Source organism: Nyctereutes procyonoides, unplaced genomic scaffold (genome assembly GCF_905146905.1).
Source record: "Nyctereutes procyonoides isolate TBG_1078 unplaced genomic scaffold, NYPRO_anot_genome, whole genome shotgun sequence".
In the NCBI taxonomy this organism is placed as follows: Eukaryota; Metazoa; Chordata; class Mammalia; order Carnivora; family Canidae; genus Nyctereutes; species Nyctereutes procyonoides.
The window spans coordinates 26,072,702-26,088,451 of record NW_026575132.1 but is presented as its reverse complement, the minus strand read 5'-3'; the positions used below and the strand labels follow the sequence as shown (position 1 = coordinate 26,088,451).

Below are 15,750 nucleotides of genomic sequence, written 5' to 3'. Positions count from 1 at the left end.
CCCTTCTCCCTTTGCATTGATCGCACCTGACCGCACAGCCAGCTCGGCTTTGCAGGAGACTTCCCCAGCCAGGTTCCGAGCGGTGCAGGTGTAGACGCCTCCGTCCTGGGTCCCCGTGCTGAGCACCACCAGGGAGCACTCGTTCTCTTCATACACGAAGCTCACATGGCTACTCTCCACCAGCATCACCTCGTCCTGCAGAGGGGGCCGTCACCTCCAGCTGGGGCCTGGTCTTGCCTCTACCTGGGACCCACCTTTATCTCTAAGAGCCTGTCTCATCCCTACCTCGGGGCCAGGAGCCCTTCCACCGAAGGGCCCCGCTCCCCAGCCCCAGGAGCCTGCTGCCTTCAGCACCCCAAATCAGCTCCACTTTTATCTCCCACTAAGAGCCCTGCAGCCCCCCCATTAGTGCCCTGGTTCCTGAAACAGCCCCTGCCCCCAGCATCACACAGATCCCCAGGTCCTGCCTTCTTCTCCTAGCCGCACCTCTGCCAACACCGTTGTCCTACTCTGTCCAGGCTCCCCTCCTCCTAAGGCGGCCAACACCCCTCCTGTGCAGAAATCCCTGCTTCCTTCCCCGCAGGCTCCCAGCCAGCCCCCTGCTAACACCCCCCTGAGGCCTCAGACACCCCCTGACCTTGTACCACATGATGTCCGGCAGTGGTTTCCCCTCCACCACCACAGCGAAGCGAGCGGTTTCCCCAGCCCCCACCTCTATGTCCTCCATGATGGACTCAAACCGAGGGGCCTCTGAAACACAACACGGGGGTGGAGGACAGGGTGACTACACTGAGGTCACAAGTCCTGCCTCCTCAGTCCCGCTCCCAACCCTCCCTCAGCAACTGGTTGAGACAGAACACCAGACACCCCCACCCCACCCCCGCGCCTCCCAGGGCCCCAGCACCCCACCCACTGTGGCCCTCAGACTGAGGGGGGCCCCCAGGGAACACCAGACTTCGAGCCTGGACCAAGCGCTCTCCCCTGTGTCCACACACGGTGTTCTCCAAATCTCAGAAAACCTAAGCCACAAGGTGCAGCCTTGCTGTGTTGGTTCGTCAGTATTCATTTGCCAGCTTTGAAACTAGGAGATTTTCACACACAAAAGAAATCTGGATTTCCTGCCTCTCCGGAAAAACTGGGATTGGCCACCCTGAGCCTCTTCCCTTGCTGCATTAATGGGCTGGCACAGAATGGCCCGATGCTGCCCCCTGTGGGTGAGCGCCCTCCCGCACGGCCCTACCTCTGGCCCTAAGGTCCTGGGCCCCGCTCGCAGCTCAGGCTGGGACCCTGAATTAAATTCACCAATGCATTGCCTCTATCTTGATGTTTTCTCACTGAATCTTATTTAAATGTTGAAGGAGCCTTTTACCATCTGGGAGATGGTCCGACGAACAATCAGGTGCTGAGTCTCAGCTTAGGCTCTCCCGCACGTGACTGTGCTTTCATTCCCTGAGCGTATCATGCGCTCAAGTTATTTCCCCGCAAACGTGGCTTCTAATTCTCAGGATGGAATTAAATACATATTCCAACGGGCTTTGTGGAGGGATCTGTGACTTCCCGCTGTCCTGCCTCCTAAGCATTATTTGAGGATCTCAGCTTTAAGAAGAGTGGGAGGGAGCAGGCCTGGTGGGGAAGAGTGGGGAGCACTGGGCAGGGATCACCACCCATCGCTGGTGCCTAACCTGGTTTTATATAGATAAAAGGGAGTGAAGAAGACACTACCTCCTTCAGGTAGTGATCTTCAGGCAGATATGAGGGAACGAGGCCATTACCCCTGCCCTGCCTGGGGGCTGGGGGTGGGGGTGTGTGTGTGAGCACAGTGGGTAGGGCATGTAGATCCAAGCCCCAGGCCTGTTCTAGTCCTGGCCTCCTGGTGGGCTGGGACACCAGTCACTGACCCAGCCAGGCTGGGCTACAGGACTCTCAGGGGCTGGGGCCTCCCCAAACCCTAGGGTTCTTCCTGTATCTGGGAAGAACAATGAGTCTTGCACATGGTAGGTAAGCTCAGAGGAGCAAAGTAAAGGGTTGAGAAGGAAGTACCGGGGGTGTGGCTGGGGTGGGGGGGTGGGGGGAAGCTGGGCAGGGGAGGAGACATATAAAAGGGAAATGGGGAATCCCACGGGACATCAGGGCCAGCAGGGCTGCCCCATCTTCCTCACACACCCTGCGGCCACTTGCTTCCACTTTAAAGATCCCTTCCCGCCCCTCTAGGAATCTGGTTTCTAGTCTAGAGGTGGTGAGGGGCTGCTCTCTGAAGGTTTCAAGGGAACTTGAATGGTTTTTTAAAAAGCACCCGCAGATGTACATTCATCTACCATACGAGGGCCTGCGCTAAGATGTCACTTCCTTTGCATTTGGTCGGAATTGTATCTACTCAGCAGGTAACACTGTTTAGCTCACGCTGATCTGAAGTTCTGAGTGGCAGTTACATATGTCTAGAGTTAATTAACAAACCGGAAAACAAGACAATTACTATTTAATGCGTGCCCCCGGTTGAGAGACTACATCTCTAAAGGAGAAATTATACGAAGGGGCCTCACCGCAAAGGTCGGGAGGAGGTTCTGTCAAATAGGCTGGTGCCAAAGGGCAGCCAGGGTCCCCGGAGCTGGGAGTCTGCTGATCAGCTGCGCTCGCCTGGGCTTTTAGTCTTTTTTTTTTTTTTTTTAAAGATTTATTTATTTATTTATGAGAGAGAGAGAGAGAGAGAGAGAGAGAGAGAGAGAGAGAGGCAGAGACACAGGAGGAGGGAGAAGCAGGCTCCATGCAGGGAGCCTGACGCAGGACTTGATCCCGGGACTCCAGGATCACGCTCTGGGCCAAAGGCAGGCGCTAAACCGCTGAGCCACCTAGGGATCCCGGCTTTTAGTCTTTTTGAAATTAACTTGGTCTCCCTATGTTTGTCATATTTGGGGTCCTACGTACATCCTGTCGTGTTTAACACAGGAGCGAACAGCACCCAGGCCTGAATCCCAGCTCCTGTGCTTACCAGGTTGTGGGCTCCTGTGCCTGTGCCTTAGGATACTCTCTGAGTCTCAGTTTCCCCATCTGTCAGATGAGGCTAATAACCAACCCCATCTCGCTGGGTTAATGTAACGTTCCACGAGGTGACACGTGGAAGGTACTCCGTGCTGAGCCTGGCACATACTAGGTGTGCTCAATAAATATCTTATTAGCACTATCACCGTTCCTTCCACTAGTGCTGGTATTATTATAGTCATTCGATGGACGGGCCTGACAGAGGGGTGTGTACACCTGGGCGCGTGAGGAGAGGGGAGGAGGCCTGCTGTCACCCACCTGCCAGCTCCAGTGTGACTGAACAGGCCTGTGTGCCATGGCGGTTGCGGGCAGTACAGGTAAGGGGCCCCACGTCTCGGCGGCTCACCCGGCAGATCCGAAGACAGTACTGGTCGTCATCTGGCTGGCTCAGCTCATACACACCTGCCCGCGCCTCCAGGAGAGCCCCTCGGCAACTAAGAGACACACGACAGAGAGGTTACCCAAGATCCAGCCCCAGAGGGATCAGGCCAGGATGGCCAGAGCTGGATTGCCGCATGGGGGAGAGTGAGGCATACACAGGGCCGGGCCTACCTCCTCCAGACGACCTGGGCCTCCACGTGGTTGAAGGTCACCGTGACACTGGTGGGCTGTCCCTCTACCACATACACGACATCTGGCTTGTCCAATACAGTGGGCGCCTCATCCAGGGGCGGGCCTGACCAGAGGAGAGCACAGGCTAACGCAGGGCTTGACACCAGGTCCTTAGCACCTACCCTCTAGACCTTTAACCCTCCCAACTGCCACAGGAGCTCCATTTTTTACAGATGAGGAAGCTGAGGTTCAGAGAGGTTCAGCTATTTGTCTAGGACACACAGCCAAGAAATAGCGAAGCTGGGACTGTGTCCCCCACACCCCCAGCTTGTCTGCCTCCAGAGCCTCAGCCTTGCCCACTGTGCATGATGCTTTCAGGAGAAAGAAGGGCTCGGACTGGATGAGGTCGCCCCCAGCCATGCTGTTTCCACCACAGCCAGCATGTCCAGACCAGCCCCTGAGCCTCCACCATGAAGACCCAGTTCTCCAGCCCAGCAGCCTCCACCCCACATTGGGGCCCAGACTCACCGTGCTCCAGAAGCTGTGCAGGCTCGGAGGGGGGCGAGGGCTTGCTGCTGCTCTTGATGGTTGTGCTGAGGACCCGGAAGATGTGCTGGACCCCCTTACGCAGCCCTGTGGCTGCCCACCCGGGCTCCCGCAGGCCCGTGGCCAGCGCTGTCCACTGGTCCGAGCCCAGGACCTGGTGCTGCACGGTGTAGGTCAGGGCGTCTGGGTCTGGTGGGGAAGCAGCTGCTGGAGGTGGGCATTGCTGGGACACCCGCTGCCCCCCATCCAGCCGGCTCAGGACCTAGAAACTCATCGTTAGTCTGCTCTGAGGACCCACCTCAATAGCTCCTCTTGCTTCTGCCTGCCGCCTGTCTATTCTTTCCAACCACTTGGCCTGGCCAGCCAGGCTCAGAGCCAATAGGATGCCAGGCATGGGGGCCAGCTATAGACATGGAGGGAGCGTAACTCATATCCCAATCCCTTGCTACTACCTGAGGTGGGGAAACTGAGGCACAGAGCAGGGAGAAGGGGAAGACGTTCCCAGGATCATGACCCAAGCACCCAGGCCCTCTGAGAAGAGGAATGTGGTGACCCCTTTGTGGAGTCTCTTGATGCAGAGCCGGGGCTTTATCCACCTTGGAGAGGAGACATGCATAGCCACGTTCCCAGTGCTGCCTCCACTCCTCCCCTCCCGGTATGCTCCTCTGGGCCTTGCCCCCCAGCCTGGCTCCCCTGGTGCCCCTGCCTCAGCCTACCCCCGTTTCATAATCTCCCCACAGCCCTGTGTGGCATGACCCACCAATGGCCATGTCCAGACTCCTGGGGGGGTTCCATGAGAGCGTGATCATCTTCCCAGTCACAGCCACCACCTGCGGGGCACCATCTGGGGGGCCTGGGACCACATCTGAAAAACACAGGTTGGAGGTCTGCTGCATCCTTTAGGGCCCAATGGCTCTGCAGGATGACCAAGCCTCAGGACAGCGGGCCAGGGGTGAGGCCAGATGGCTCCCCAGGGTACAAGGGGAAGGGGGCTGGTGTGGAGGCCCCTCCCTTGCCCAGGCCCCTGCATAGGGCCAGAGGCTGGGCTATGGATGCAGCTGACCAGGAGGGGGCCTGCCTCACCTGTGACATAGAGGTGGGCATAGCATGCAGCTTTGCCCAGCTTGTTAGCGATGACACTCTTGTAGACACCAGCGTGCTGAGGTCCCACAGCAGGGAACACCAAGCGATGGACATCCCTGTCTGGGGGGTGGGGGGAGACAATGACACTGGGCCTGAACAAGAAGGATACTTTGAGGGCCGGGCCCATGCCACCACTGGCCTGGCCCTTTACCCCAAGCTGCTGCGGGGAGCAGGGAAGGGGGCGAGAGTGGGGCAGATGGTGAGAAGCATGTCCACCCTGCAGCAAACCTGAAGTCCAGGCTGCCAAGCCTCTGCCTACAGGCCTGTCCTTCCAGCGATTTCTCCTTGTTCCGCCAGCCTGATTCCTCCTCTGTGGGTTCCTTTCCTATTGGCTGCCCCTCATTTCCGCACCTCTGGGGGTCACCACTTTGTTCCTAAGGCCCCTCCCTCAGTCCCCTTTCCATCCCCAAGGCCACTGTTGGTCCCCACTGCAACACAGCACCTGCAAGAGCCCTCCACTGGTACAGTCCACGCTCCACCAATGGCGCTGCATGTTACCTCTTGACCTGGAAACCTGAAAGGCACCTGCTGCATGCGGGCTAGCATCCAAAGCCCTTGGCCCTCAGCCCATCAGCCATGTCTCCTGCTATTCCTCCCACCCCGTCAAGCCATCAGGTCCCTGAAAGGCCACAGGAGTTCCATTTCTAGGTTTTTGCTCACAAAATTCCTTCCTTCAAGAATTGTCTTCTCTTACCTAAAGCCTTCTCCTTCAAGACACAGTTCATATGAGTGCCAGCCTAGGAAGCCTCCTCTGTACCCTCACCTCCCCACCCAGCTCCCTCCCCAGGCCCTCCAGCACCAGGCCCACATGGCCTGGGGTGAGCCACCTTCTTAACTTGCATGTGCCATGGCTCCTTAAAGACGGGGCTGACTTGTCCCGTCAGGCCCAGACCCTGATGCCTTACACGTAGGGAGTGCCGAAGATGTGATATTATAAATTATAATAAGAGTTGACTCTTGGTGTCCAGTCGACGCCAGCTACTTGGCATGCAGTTTTTTTTTTTCCATAATCCTTTCAACAACCCTGCAAAACTATCCTCATTTTACCAATGAGATCAGAGACATTAATGGACTTGTCCAAGGTGACACAGCTAATAAATGATGAAGCCACGGCTTGAACTTGCTTCCCTCTGATTCTGAACTTCTTCCTCTACACTGTGATCCCTGCATGATGATAAGGAGGCCATCTCAGGCAGGACGTGGAGGGGAAGAGGCCAGCCTGTCTTCCTGCATGTCAGGGCCATCCCCAAACACTCCTCCCTTCTCTGAGTGGTTATCTCCACATGGAACACTCACGCATTCATTTATCTCTGCTGACACTATTTATAAAGGAAGACAGACCAGATGCTGCCACCGACCCCAGATACAGACAGAAGCAGGGACGCCAGCTCAGATCCCGAGACAGACACCCACCAGGCCTCAAGCAGAGTGAGAGACAAGAAGTCCGTGGGCTGAGCAGACAGCCTGAGGAGGAGGAGTAGGAAGAGGAGGAGGAGAGGGGAAGGGTCAGAGACACAGCACTGGAGAATGGGGTGGGAGCTAGGGCACGGGGGGGTGGGGGGGTATCCTGGTTAGGAGCTAGGCCCGAGTCAGATGGTCTGTTCCTGCCTTTGGGGAAGCCCATGTCCCTCTCTCTGTAAGTCTTGGTTCCCATTTGCGAACAGGGGTTAGAGTACCTGCCTTGCAGGCCTGTAGGCCTCTGATGAGGAAGCTGAGTTCATGGGTGGCAGGCCTTTGGCACTCAGGGCCTGGCACTTACCAAGTGCTGCAGCTGTAAGAGGAACCCATCACGGGGGGGGGGGCGGGGGGGTCACAGCAGGGGCTGTCTGATGGGGTCAGATAAAGCTGCTCACACAGGATTCTTTCCAGGTTGGAGCTGACACGCTCCAAGAGAAACAGCCCGGGCGGGAAGGATAGGGTCCCAAATACGTTCCTCTGTATTCCTCCCCGGCTCCTTTTCTTTCTTTGCCATTGTTAACAACCCTGGCCAAGCATCCTTTCAGGGCCAGACGCTGCCCACGCCGGCCTTTTCACTGAAATTTCTTCAGGAAGGCGTGAGCAACACTGCTTTACGAACAAGCAACAAGAGAAGTAATAACAAGATTTAACATTCGCTCACCACTTGCTATTTGCCAGGCCTACTCGAGTGCTTCGTTCCTATTAACCGATTTAATTCTTATAATGAGCCTGTTACAAATGGAGAAACTGAGGCACAGAGGGGTTCTGTAACCTTGCCCACAGTCCTGCTGCTGGTCAGTAGCAAGTTGTACTGTCTGCCTGCCTGCCCAGTACATGCTAGGGGGGCCACCCAGGCCCGGAGTGGTGACTCCGCAGGTGGTGCCGAGCAGTTCAAGGAAAGAGGCCCTGACCTCCCAGCCCCTCTGTGCGCCCCTCCTGCAGGCACCCCATCCCTGAGCAGGCTAGGGAAGGAAGGTTCAGGGCAGGGAGAGGGTGAAGGCACTGCAAGCTAAGTGGGTGCCGAAGGGGCCGGACACATACACTGTGTCATGCGCCGGTCATCACTGCTCTGGATGCGGTGGCCATTGTGGAACCAGCTGATGGTGGGATAGGGCAGGCCGGTCACCTGGCACTCCAGCATGGCCTCCTTGGCCAGGCCCACCTCCAGGTCCTGCAGGGGCCGCAGGAAGTCGGGAATGGACAGCCGCTCCAGCTCACCCTGCTCCGGCTCCTCGGGGATGGATGGCATCTTCTCTAGCTTCGAGCTGTAAGAGCGACACGGCTGCCCAGGGGCCTCAAGCGGCACCTCCCACCATGGGGCCAGGGCACCTCAGAGGCAGCCCCGCCAGGCCTGCCACCCTTGCTGCCCCATCAGACCACAGGCCCTCCAGCTCTCCAGCCCCACCAGCCCCACGAGCCCTCCAGCCCTCCAGCCCTCCAGCCCCACCAGCCAGCCCTCCAGCCCCACCAACCCTCGAGCCTCTCTAGCCCCACCAGCCCCTCCAACCCCACCAGCCTCTCTAGTCCCTCCAGCCCTTGCAGCCCCACTAGCCCTCCAGTCCCTCCAGTCCCTCCAGCCCTCTAGCCCTCCAGTCCCTCCAGCCCCACGAGGCCTCAGGCCCCACCAGCCCCTCCAGCCCTACCAGCCTCTCTAGTCCCTCCAGCCCCACCAGCCCCTCCAGGCCTCCATCCCTCCAGCCCCACTAGCCCTCCAGCCCTCCAGTCCCTCCAGCCCCTCCAGCCCCACCAGCCCCTCCAGCCCCACCAGCCCTCCAGCCCCACCAGCCCCACAAGCCCCACCAGTCCTCCAGCTCTACCGGCCCTCTAGCCCCTCCAGCCCCTTCAGGCCTCAGGCCCCACCAGCCCCTCCAGCCCCATCAGCCTCTCTAGTCCCTCCAGCCCCACCAGCCCATCCAGCCCCACCAGCCAGCCCTCCAGCCCCACCAGCCCTCAAGCCTCTCCAGTCCCACCAGCCCCTCCAGCCCCAGCAGCCTCTCTAGTCCCTCCAGGCCTCCAGGCCTCCAGCCCCACCAGCTCCTGCAGCCCCACCAGCCCTCCAGCCCCACCAGCTCCTGCAGCCCCACCAGCCCTCCAGCCCCACCACACCTGGGGCCAGTGGCAGCTGTCCGAGGCTCTTCCACATACAGCTGGGCCGAGCACTGGGCCTGGCCGTGGGTGTTGGTGGCGCTGACTGCATACAGCCCCTCATCCTCACTGCCCACATGAGCGATGTGCAGAGAGTGCAGACCTCCGTCCTGCCGGAGCCGCAAGTTATCGCTCTCCTCCACCTGGCGGCCTGGGGGGAGGAAGCAGCAGGAATACGGAAATACGGAGCAGGCTCAGCGAGGGAGACTGCCCTTCGGGCCTTCGGGGTCCCCCAACACCTGTAGGGTGGACAGCCATACCAAAATGTGTCCAGGTAACAGCCGGGGGTGGGGTGCCACTGATCTTGCAGTCGAAGCGAGCTGCCCGGCCTTCTAGCACCTCGATGTCCTCCAGCAGCCGAGTGAACAGTGGGGCCAGTGAGGGCCGGACGGTCAGCCGGGCACTGCAGGTCAGCTCATCTAGCAGGGAGGGGTGAGCACTGGGGTGGGGAAGGCCACAGAGTCCCAGGCAGGCCCACCCAGAGGGCTCCGCCCCACACACACTGGGCAAGAAAGGGGAACAGGGCTGGGAGCTGGAAATGGAACAGAGCCCAGCGAGGTCCCCAGATGCTGGAGTGAGGCCATGGCCATGACCCAGAGACCTGGCCTTCTCAGGAGGGTGGGGGCTGGCAAGGGTAGGCGGCAGGCTGCCACGGCGGCCGTGGCCGCCACAATGGGAGCCCCTCGTCATCGCCCCCGCTTGCTCAGGATGAAGCTCGGCTCAGGTCTAGGTGAGGGGCCTGGAAGCCAAACCCGGTTCCTCCTCCACACCTTCCCCCTGCCCTTAGAACTTGCCTCTGGGCCCAGTGGTGCCCACACTTCCCTCCCACCCACCCCAGACCCAGAGCAATGCTCCTTTGCCCTAAAACACCACCCCACAAAAAAATCTGGGGGACATAACAGCCCCTTCCTTACACTGACCCGATCCCCTCCTGCTCACAAAGGCTTCCAGTGTCACCTTAGGCGCTTGTCACCACAAGCTGGTGAGGCATTCCCTCTGCTCTCCAAAGGAGGACGAGGACCAGGTCAGAGATGTCATTCATAATAATAATGGCTGACATTTATTAGGTGTCACCCTTTGTCAGGCTTGTGCTGTTCTTTGTTCTTTACATACATCATCTCATTAATCCCACTGACCCCCCCTGCGAGGTAGCTGGTCTCATGAACCCTTTGTCCAGATAGTCTAAAGCTCAGAGAGATGAAGTGACTTGTCCAAAGTCACGTGGCTGGACGTGGCGGGGAGGGGACTGGAACCCAAGTCCGAGTGGGTTTGCTACATGGCAGCGGGCAGGCTCCCCGTAGGAACAAGGGCTAATACGGCTCCAGAAGGCACTCTGTACCCGGGGCCACTCCACACGCAGATGTGATGGAGGCAGGTGCTGTGCATGATCTTCCTTTGCCCCCAGCTCCTACACCTGCAGCCCCCGCCCTCCAGCTGTTGGGCACCCACAGCAGCCCCAGGGCCTGAGTGGGCAGTTACCTTTGGCCGTGCTGAGCTTGCAAGTGTAGACACCACTGTCGTCCTCATGCACAGAGGTGAGCAGCAGCTTGCACTTCCGGCCATCGAAATGCATCTTGCATTTGAGCAATGCAGGCTGCAGCAGGCGGCCTCGACAGAGCCAGTCTACCTCCACGTCGGCAGGACCCGCCACCAGGCACTCAAACAGCGCCATCTCCCCGGCCCCCACGTCCACGTCCTGCAGGGGGGCCAGCACGGCCAAGGACCGGCTTTCAGGATGTGCTGGGGGGGAAGCGGCCACAGGGGGCACGCATGGAATAAGACACACGGGGCGAGGGAGACACATACACGCACACACAAAGAGACAGACAGATACAGAGAGAGAGATGCATTTTGTTCCTTCGGAGACAGGGAAAGCCCGCCCGCCCGGCCAGGACAGCAAGGAGCTCCAGGGCCTGGCTTCAGGATGGCAACCCAAGCTGGGCCAGGGAGGATGAACTCAGGGGAAGTGGGAGGGCATCGAGGGCAGGGACGCGGAGGGGCCACGTAGGGGCAGAAACGGCGGCGGAAAAAAAACAACACAGCACACCAGCTGGGTACAAACTGGACTTTATTTGAGCTAAGAAACACCTTTTTTCAAATATCTCCACACCCACTACAGCAGGCCCTTACTGTCTGGCCACCCTGGCTAACACCCTCCTTCCCAGACAGAGCATCCGGGCGGGCCCTGACAGTGAAGAGGGGAGCCCCAGCTGAGCCCTAAACCTGCCCAGAGCGGGTCCTGGTCAGGCCTCCTCATCCACGTAGGGCCCGAGGGCCTCTGGCTTTTAGTCTCTTGTGAAATAGTGTTGTGCCTTTTGAAACCCGTTTCTGGAATGGTGAGTGCCTTGTCCCCCGCCTCGTGAGCCCCCCTAGGCCCCTCTAACCTGCGGATGCCATGCCCTGACCTCTCCCACTCTGCCTCACCCCACACCAGCTCAGGGGCATCCTTCCCTGACTGTCACAGACACACAGACAGACAAACAGATAGACAGACAGGGCCTGTAGCAGCGGTAGCACATGCGCTCGCTGGGTGCTCCCCTGCAGGGAGAGACCGGGGTTGGGGGCATGTCTTGATACCCCTCCTGGCTGCCCCCTCCTGGCACTCGGCCCACGTGGGGGGCTCCCAGCCTGCCCAGCCATATGTCCACCTGGGAAGGGAGGGTCCCTAGGGGCCCATGGGCTATCCCGGGATGCTGTAAGGTGGGGAGGGAAGGAAAGGGAGGCTGGGACAGGGTCCGGGCCGGCGGGCCGGCGGGGTCTGTGGGCAGGAGGCAGTGAAACACAGCGAGGTCCGAGAAGTGCCTGAGACAGGGGCGCGGCTCGGAGGGTAGCGGGGGGAGCGCAGGCGGCCCCCTGAGCTCACTCGCCTGTGTACAGACAAAAACCTCAGTCAGCAAGCGGCAGGTTAGTGCAGCACACTCGCACCCACACGCACGCACAGGCACGCACACCACGCAGACCTGGCTAGGCCCCCTCTGCATGGAGAGCTGCCTCTAAAACTGCCAGGGTGCACTGCCATTTCCGGGTTCCTCCAAGGTCAGCGTGGGAGGGACCGGCGGCCAGCCAGAGGCCAGGCGGGTGGGTCTCTGGGGTTCTTGGGCAAACAGAGGCCGTGGGCCCCTGGGGGAGGTGGGAGGAGGCATTCACAGGCATCAGGGGCCCCCAAAGCCTGGGGGATGTCAGGAGGAACCCCAAAGAGAGAGAAGCACCGAGACATGGGTTAACACAGAGAAGCAAGGCAGAGCTAGACCCTGGAGGGGAAGCGGGAACAGGCCAGGGAACGGGGGCCAGATTGGGTGTGGGGAGAGCTGAAGAATTCAGAGACCACGGAGGTGGCAGCCCCAAGAACGGGAGGCACAGGGCCGGTAAACTGAGGCACGCAGAGCCCAGTGGAGGTGACCTTGACCATTAGGGTCAGAGCTCCAACAGGGGCTGGGGTATCCTGTGAAGCTCTCAGAGCCGGCCTCTACCAGGAAAGGAGGGATGATGGCTGAGTGCAGAGCTAAGGAGGGGTTCCCAGCCCCGAGCTGCACGCCGGGAAGGTGACGTAGAAGGCAAGACTACTGGCCAGCCCTTGGGAGGAAAACCACCAGCGCCCCAAGGGCAGCCTGGCAAAGGCCTGCCTGCTGTCCCAGTCGCCCGAAAGGCCCCTGCCTTTATGTCCCAACTCTGGGGGCCCAGCCCTCTCCACATTCCACGGTCTTGCTCACCCGGGCACCCCTGGGATCCCCACAATGCTTCAAACCCAAGTCACCCCAAGGGCCCCTCCGAACGGGTCCAGCTATCAGACTCTCCCCACTGCCACCTCCAACCACAACAGCTTCTGCGCAGCAAATGGGATAGACAGGAGGGCAAAGGGGCAAGAGGAGAGAGGCGGGGTGGGTGTGAGGGAGGAGCCTGGAAAGGGCAAGGTGACAAAAGCTTGGAAGAGTGTGGGGAGGGGATAGCTGGTGGCAGGAAGCAGGGTCTCTCTGGCTGGCATCAGGGGTAGGTGTGACCGAGCATAGGAAAGGCAGGACGGTGTAGTAGGCTGAGCACTGAACAATTTGCCGCGTGGCCTCGGGCAAGGCACTTCCCCTCTCTGGGCCTCGGTTTACTCAACTACAATACAAGCAACCAACCATGGGATCTCTAAGGCCTGTTCTGACCTAAGGTTGTATGAAAGTTGGCATCTGAGCAGGGATGAGGCCGGGGCCGGGGCAGGGGTGGGGCTCGTGGAGAGCATGAGGGACTCACCTCTGACCTCTAGGCGGGCCTCACACTGCCGGGCGCCATACTCATTGACCGCCTTGCACGTGTAGAAGCCGGCGTCGGCCCGCTCGGCAGCCAGGATCCGCAGGCGGCACAACCCGCCCTCTGCCTCCTCCGCGAAGCGCCGCTGGTCGGGGCGCACGGGCTGCCGGTTTCTCAGCCTGTCAGAGGGACAAACACTCAGTCTGGGCGCCCAGGTCCCCACCTGCAGGTTCCTCCTCCCTCACATCATCTACCTGCTTCCCGGATCTATCCCCGGGTTACAGGGCCAGGATCTCAGCCCGACTCTCCCCCTCCTCTGCCCACTTGGATCTTACCCTTCTTGCAAACTAACCACATTGTTCAGCTCTTACTAGTTCTGAAACATCTGGGTGTCTTATTTTTATAACGAACAGACAGCTTTCCTGCTTTCCAAAGGAAATAACTTACGATGTTAAAAAAAAACATCACACAGGACATTAGACAATTAATTACAAATGGAAACTAGAACCCAAACTAATAAGAACCTAAGCAAAGAGTTCTCAAGGTTCCAGGCACCCGGGATGAAGCACTGTAGCCAAGGCCCAGGCTTTAACCCCAGGCTCCGAGCAGCTCAGAAACAGATCCTTGCGCCTGGGCCTAGCACAGGGCCGGGCGCAGAGCAGGGCTCAGCAATCACCCCGCAGTCACCCGCTGGGGGTGCACACGTGCAGGCTTCTCTAAGAGATGACCCCTGCCCATTTGTCCCCAGCGGAACGGACAGGAGACCTTCTGTTACCTGAAACCTGTCCCGGAAGGAGAAGCCCTGCAGGAGCCTGAACCAAAAGGTGGGGGCGTGTTCGGGGCGGGGGCGGGGGGCACCACTGTACCTGGGACAAGACCCCAGGGAAGTCTACAAGAGGCCCACTCCCGTCACGGGAAAGTGAGACCACACAGGGCCAAGCCTGGAGCTGAAAGGGGGCAGTGGGGGAGCTGGCAAGTGGTGGCCTGTGGCTGCTACTCACCAGGAAACCACTGGTTTGGGCTCCCCCTGCACACGGATGCTCATGGTGACGTCTTGGCCTTCTCTTACTGACTGGTCCATAAGCGAGACCTGAAGGGGACCCCAAAGTGTCAGGGGAGACATTCAGGGCCCAGAGGATTCTGGGCTAGAGGCCTCTTTCCCATGCCAGGCCGACTGAGGCTGGCTCCAGATAAGAAGGGTGAATGGGGCCAAGCGCTAGGTCTTGCTAGAACCTGGTGTGGCCCCAAGAACAAGGGCACACGTGAAGGAATGGGGGTGCCCAGGGCTCGGTGCTGGTCGCAGGGGTCTGACCTTGAACGTGGGGGGTGCCTTAGAGCCGGTGTCAGAGGAGCGGCGGTTCTGGGTGGGACTGAGCTTCATGGTGGGGGCTCGGGGCCAGGTCTCTCCAGGCTCCGGAAACTCCTCTGGGGGGCTCAGGTATTCCTCGTCAGAGGTGATGGGGCTGCTGAAAGGTGATGTGGACTCACCTAGAAAAGAGACAGAGAAAGACAGTGGCACAGAGAGACGCCAGGGCAGGAAGGGGGGTCAGAGAGAATGGGAGAGCTGGCTAGATCAGATCTGCCCAAGATCAAGGGCCTGATAAGGTCTGGAATGTTCCACACAGCCCCGGGGGCAGACCAGCCCTGCCCTGACTTGGCTTCACGGGCTCCTACTTGCTTGCAGTGTGACCTTGCTCAGGTGTTTCCTGTCGCTGAGCCCCTGAATCCTACTCTGCCATAGAGTCTCCTAACACGGATCCTGGGGGAACCCTAGGGAGTAGCGGGGACAAGGGATTCGGGCAACAGAGGGGCTGCCCTGGGCCTCATGGGAGACATGAAATCCCACTGGAGCAGAGAACCCACATTCCTGGCATGGAACTGCAGGCCCCTAATGCAGGTGGTCCCCAGCGTGGTAGAGGCAGGGCACCCGCTTCTCGGGTGAGCTGGGCCTGGTGCAGAGGAACACACACCTCAGACAAGCCCCATCCGGACGGTGCCAGGGCCAATGAGGCGGCACTGTCCAGCCTGCCCTTCCCCCTCTGCCTTCTCAGCTTCCTGCCCCACATACCCCAGGGGCACCTGTTGGCCCCAGCCCTACAACATGGACCCCCAAACTCTCAGAGGATGGAAAAGCAGCTTGAGTCATCCGCAGAGAAGGGCGACTCAGACTGGGGAAGAGGAGGGGGGCACCGGTGTCCGTTTTGGGGGAGGGGTGTCCCCAGGGCCCTGACGCCCTCCCCTGCAACTGGCCAGGGGCCCAGCCTCACTGAGCTGGCTCCTATCCGACTACCAAATACAGACATGAATCCGCCACAGCCCCCTGGCCCCTCCCCCTGGTTCCCCCACCCCAAGCCCCTGTGGCCCGGCCCCCCACAAGGCTGCACCCCAACTCACCCGAGACTCTGCACACAGACCCCAGGCGGCGCCTGTCCTGAAGGCTCTGCCCTGGCACCAGGCCCTCCTGCTGCCTGCCCACTGCCCACCCCACCCGGCTCCCCAGGGAGCAGAAGCCCAGCCTGCCCAGCCCCACTCACTCGGCTGACCCCGCGGAGGCTGTGCGCAAGGGCCTGGGGGAGGGGACGGAGGCGGTGGGGGCTGGCCGGGCAGGGACAGGCTGGGTGGCAGGCAGGCAGCTGG

The 15,750-nt window shown here is 60.0% G+C and overlaps 1 protein-coding gene across 1 annotated transcript in view; it reads right to left on the bottom strand.

Moving 5' to 3' along the window:
- SPEG (striated muscle enriched protein kinase) overlaps positions 1-15,750 on the bottom strand; it is a 57,402-nt gene that overhangs the window by 16,370 nt on the left and 25,282 nt on the right. Inside the window, 14 exon segments of the mRNA XM_055345041.1 lie at positions 27-195; positions 638-750; positions 3,295-3,470; positions 3,589-3,712; positions 4,117-4,323; positions 4,895-4,999; positions 5,218-5,337; positions 7,777-8,000; positions 8,842-9,031; positions 9,141-9,299; positions 10,360-10,620; positions 13,117-13,292; positions 14,115-14,203; positions 14,426-14,601. Of these exon segments, the coding sequence (XP_055201016.1) occupies positions 27-195; positions 638-750; positions 3,295-3,470; positions 3,589-3,712; positions 4,117-4,323; positions 4,895-4,999; positions 5,218-5,337; positions 7,777-8,000; positions 8,842-9,031; positions 9,141-9,299; positions 10,360-10,620; positions 13,117-13,292; positions 14,115-14,203; positions 14,426-14,601 (2,289 nt within the window).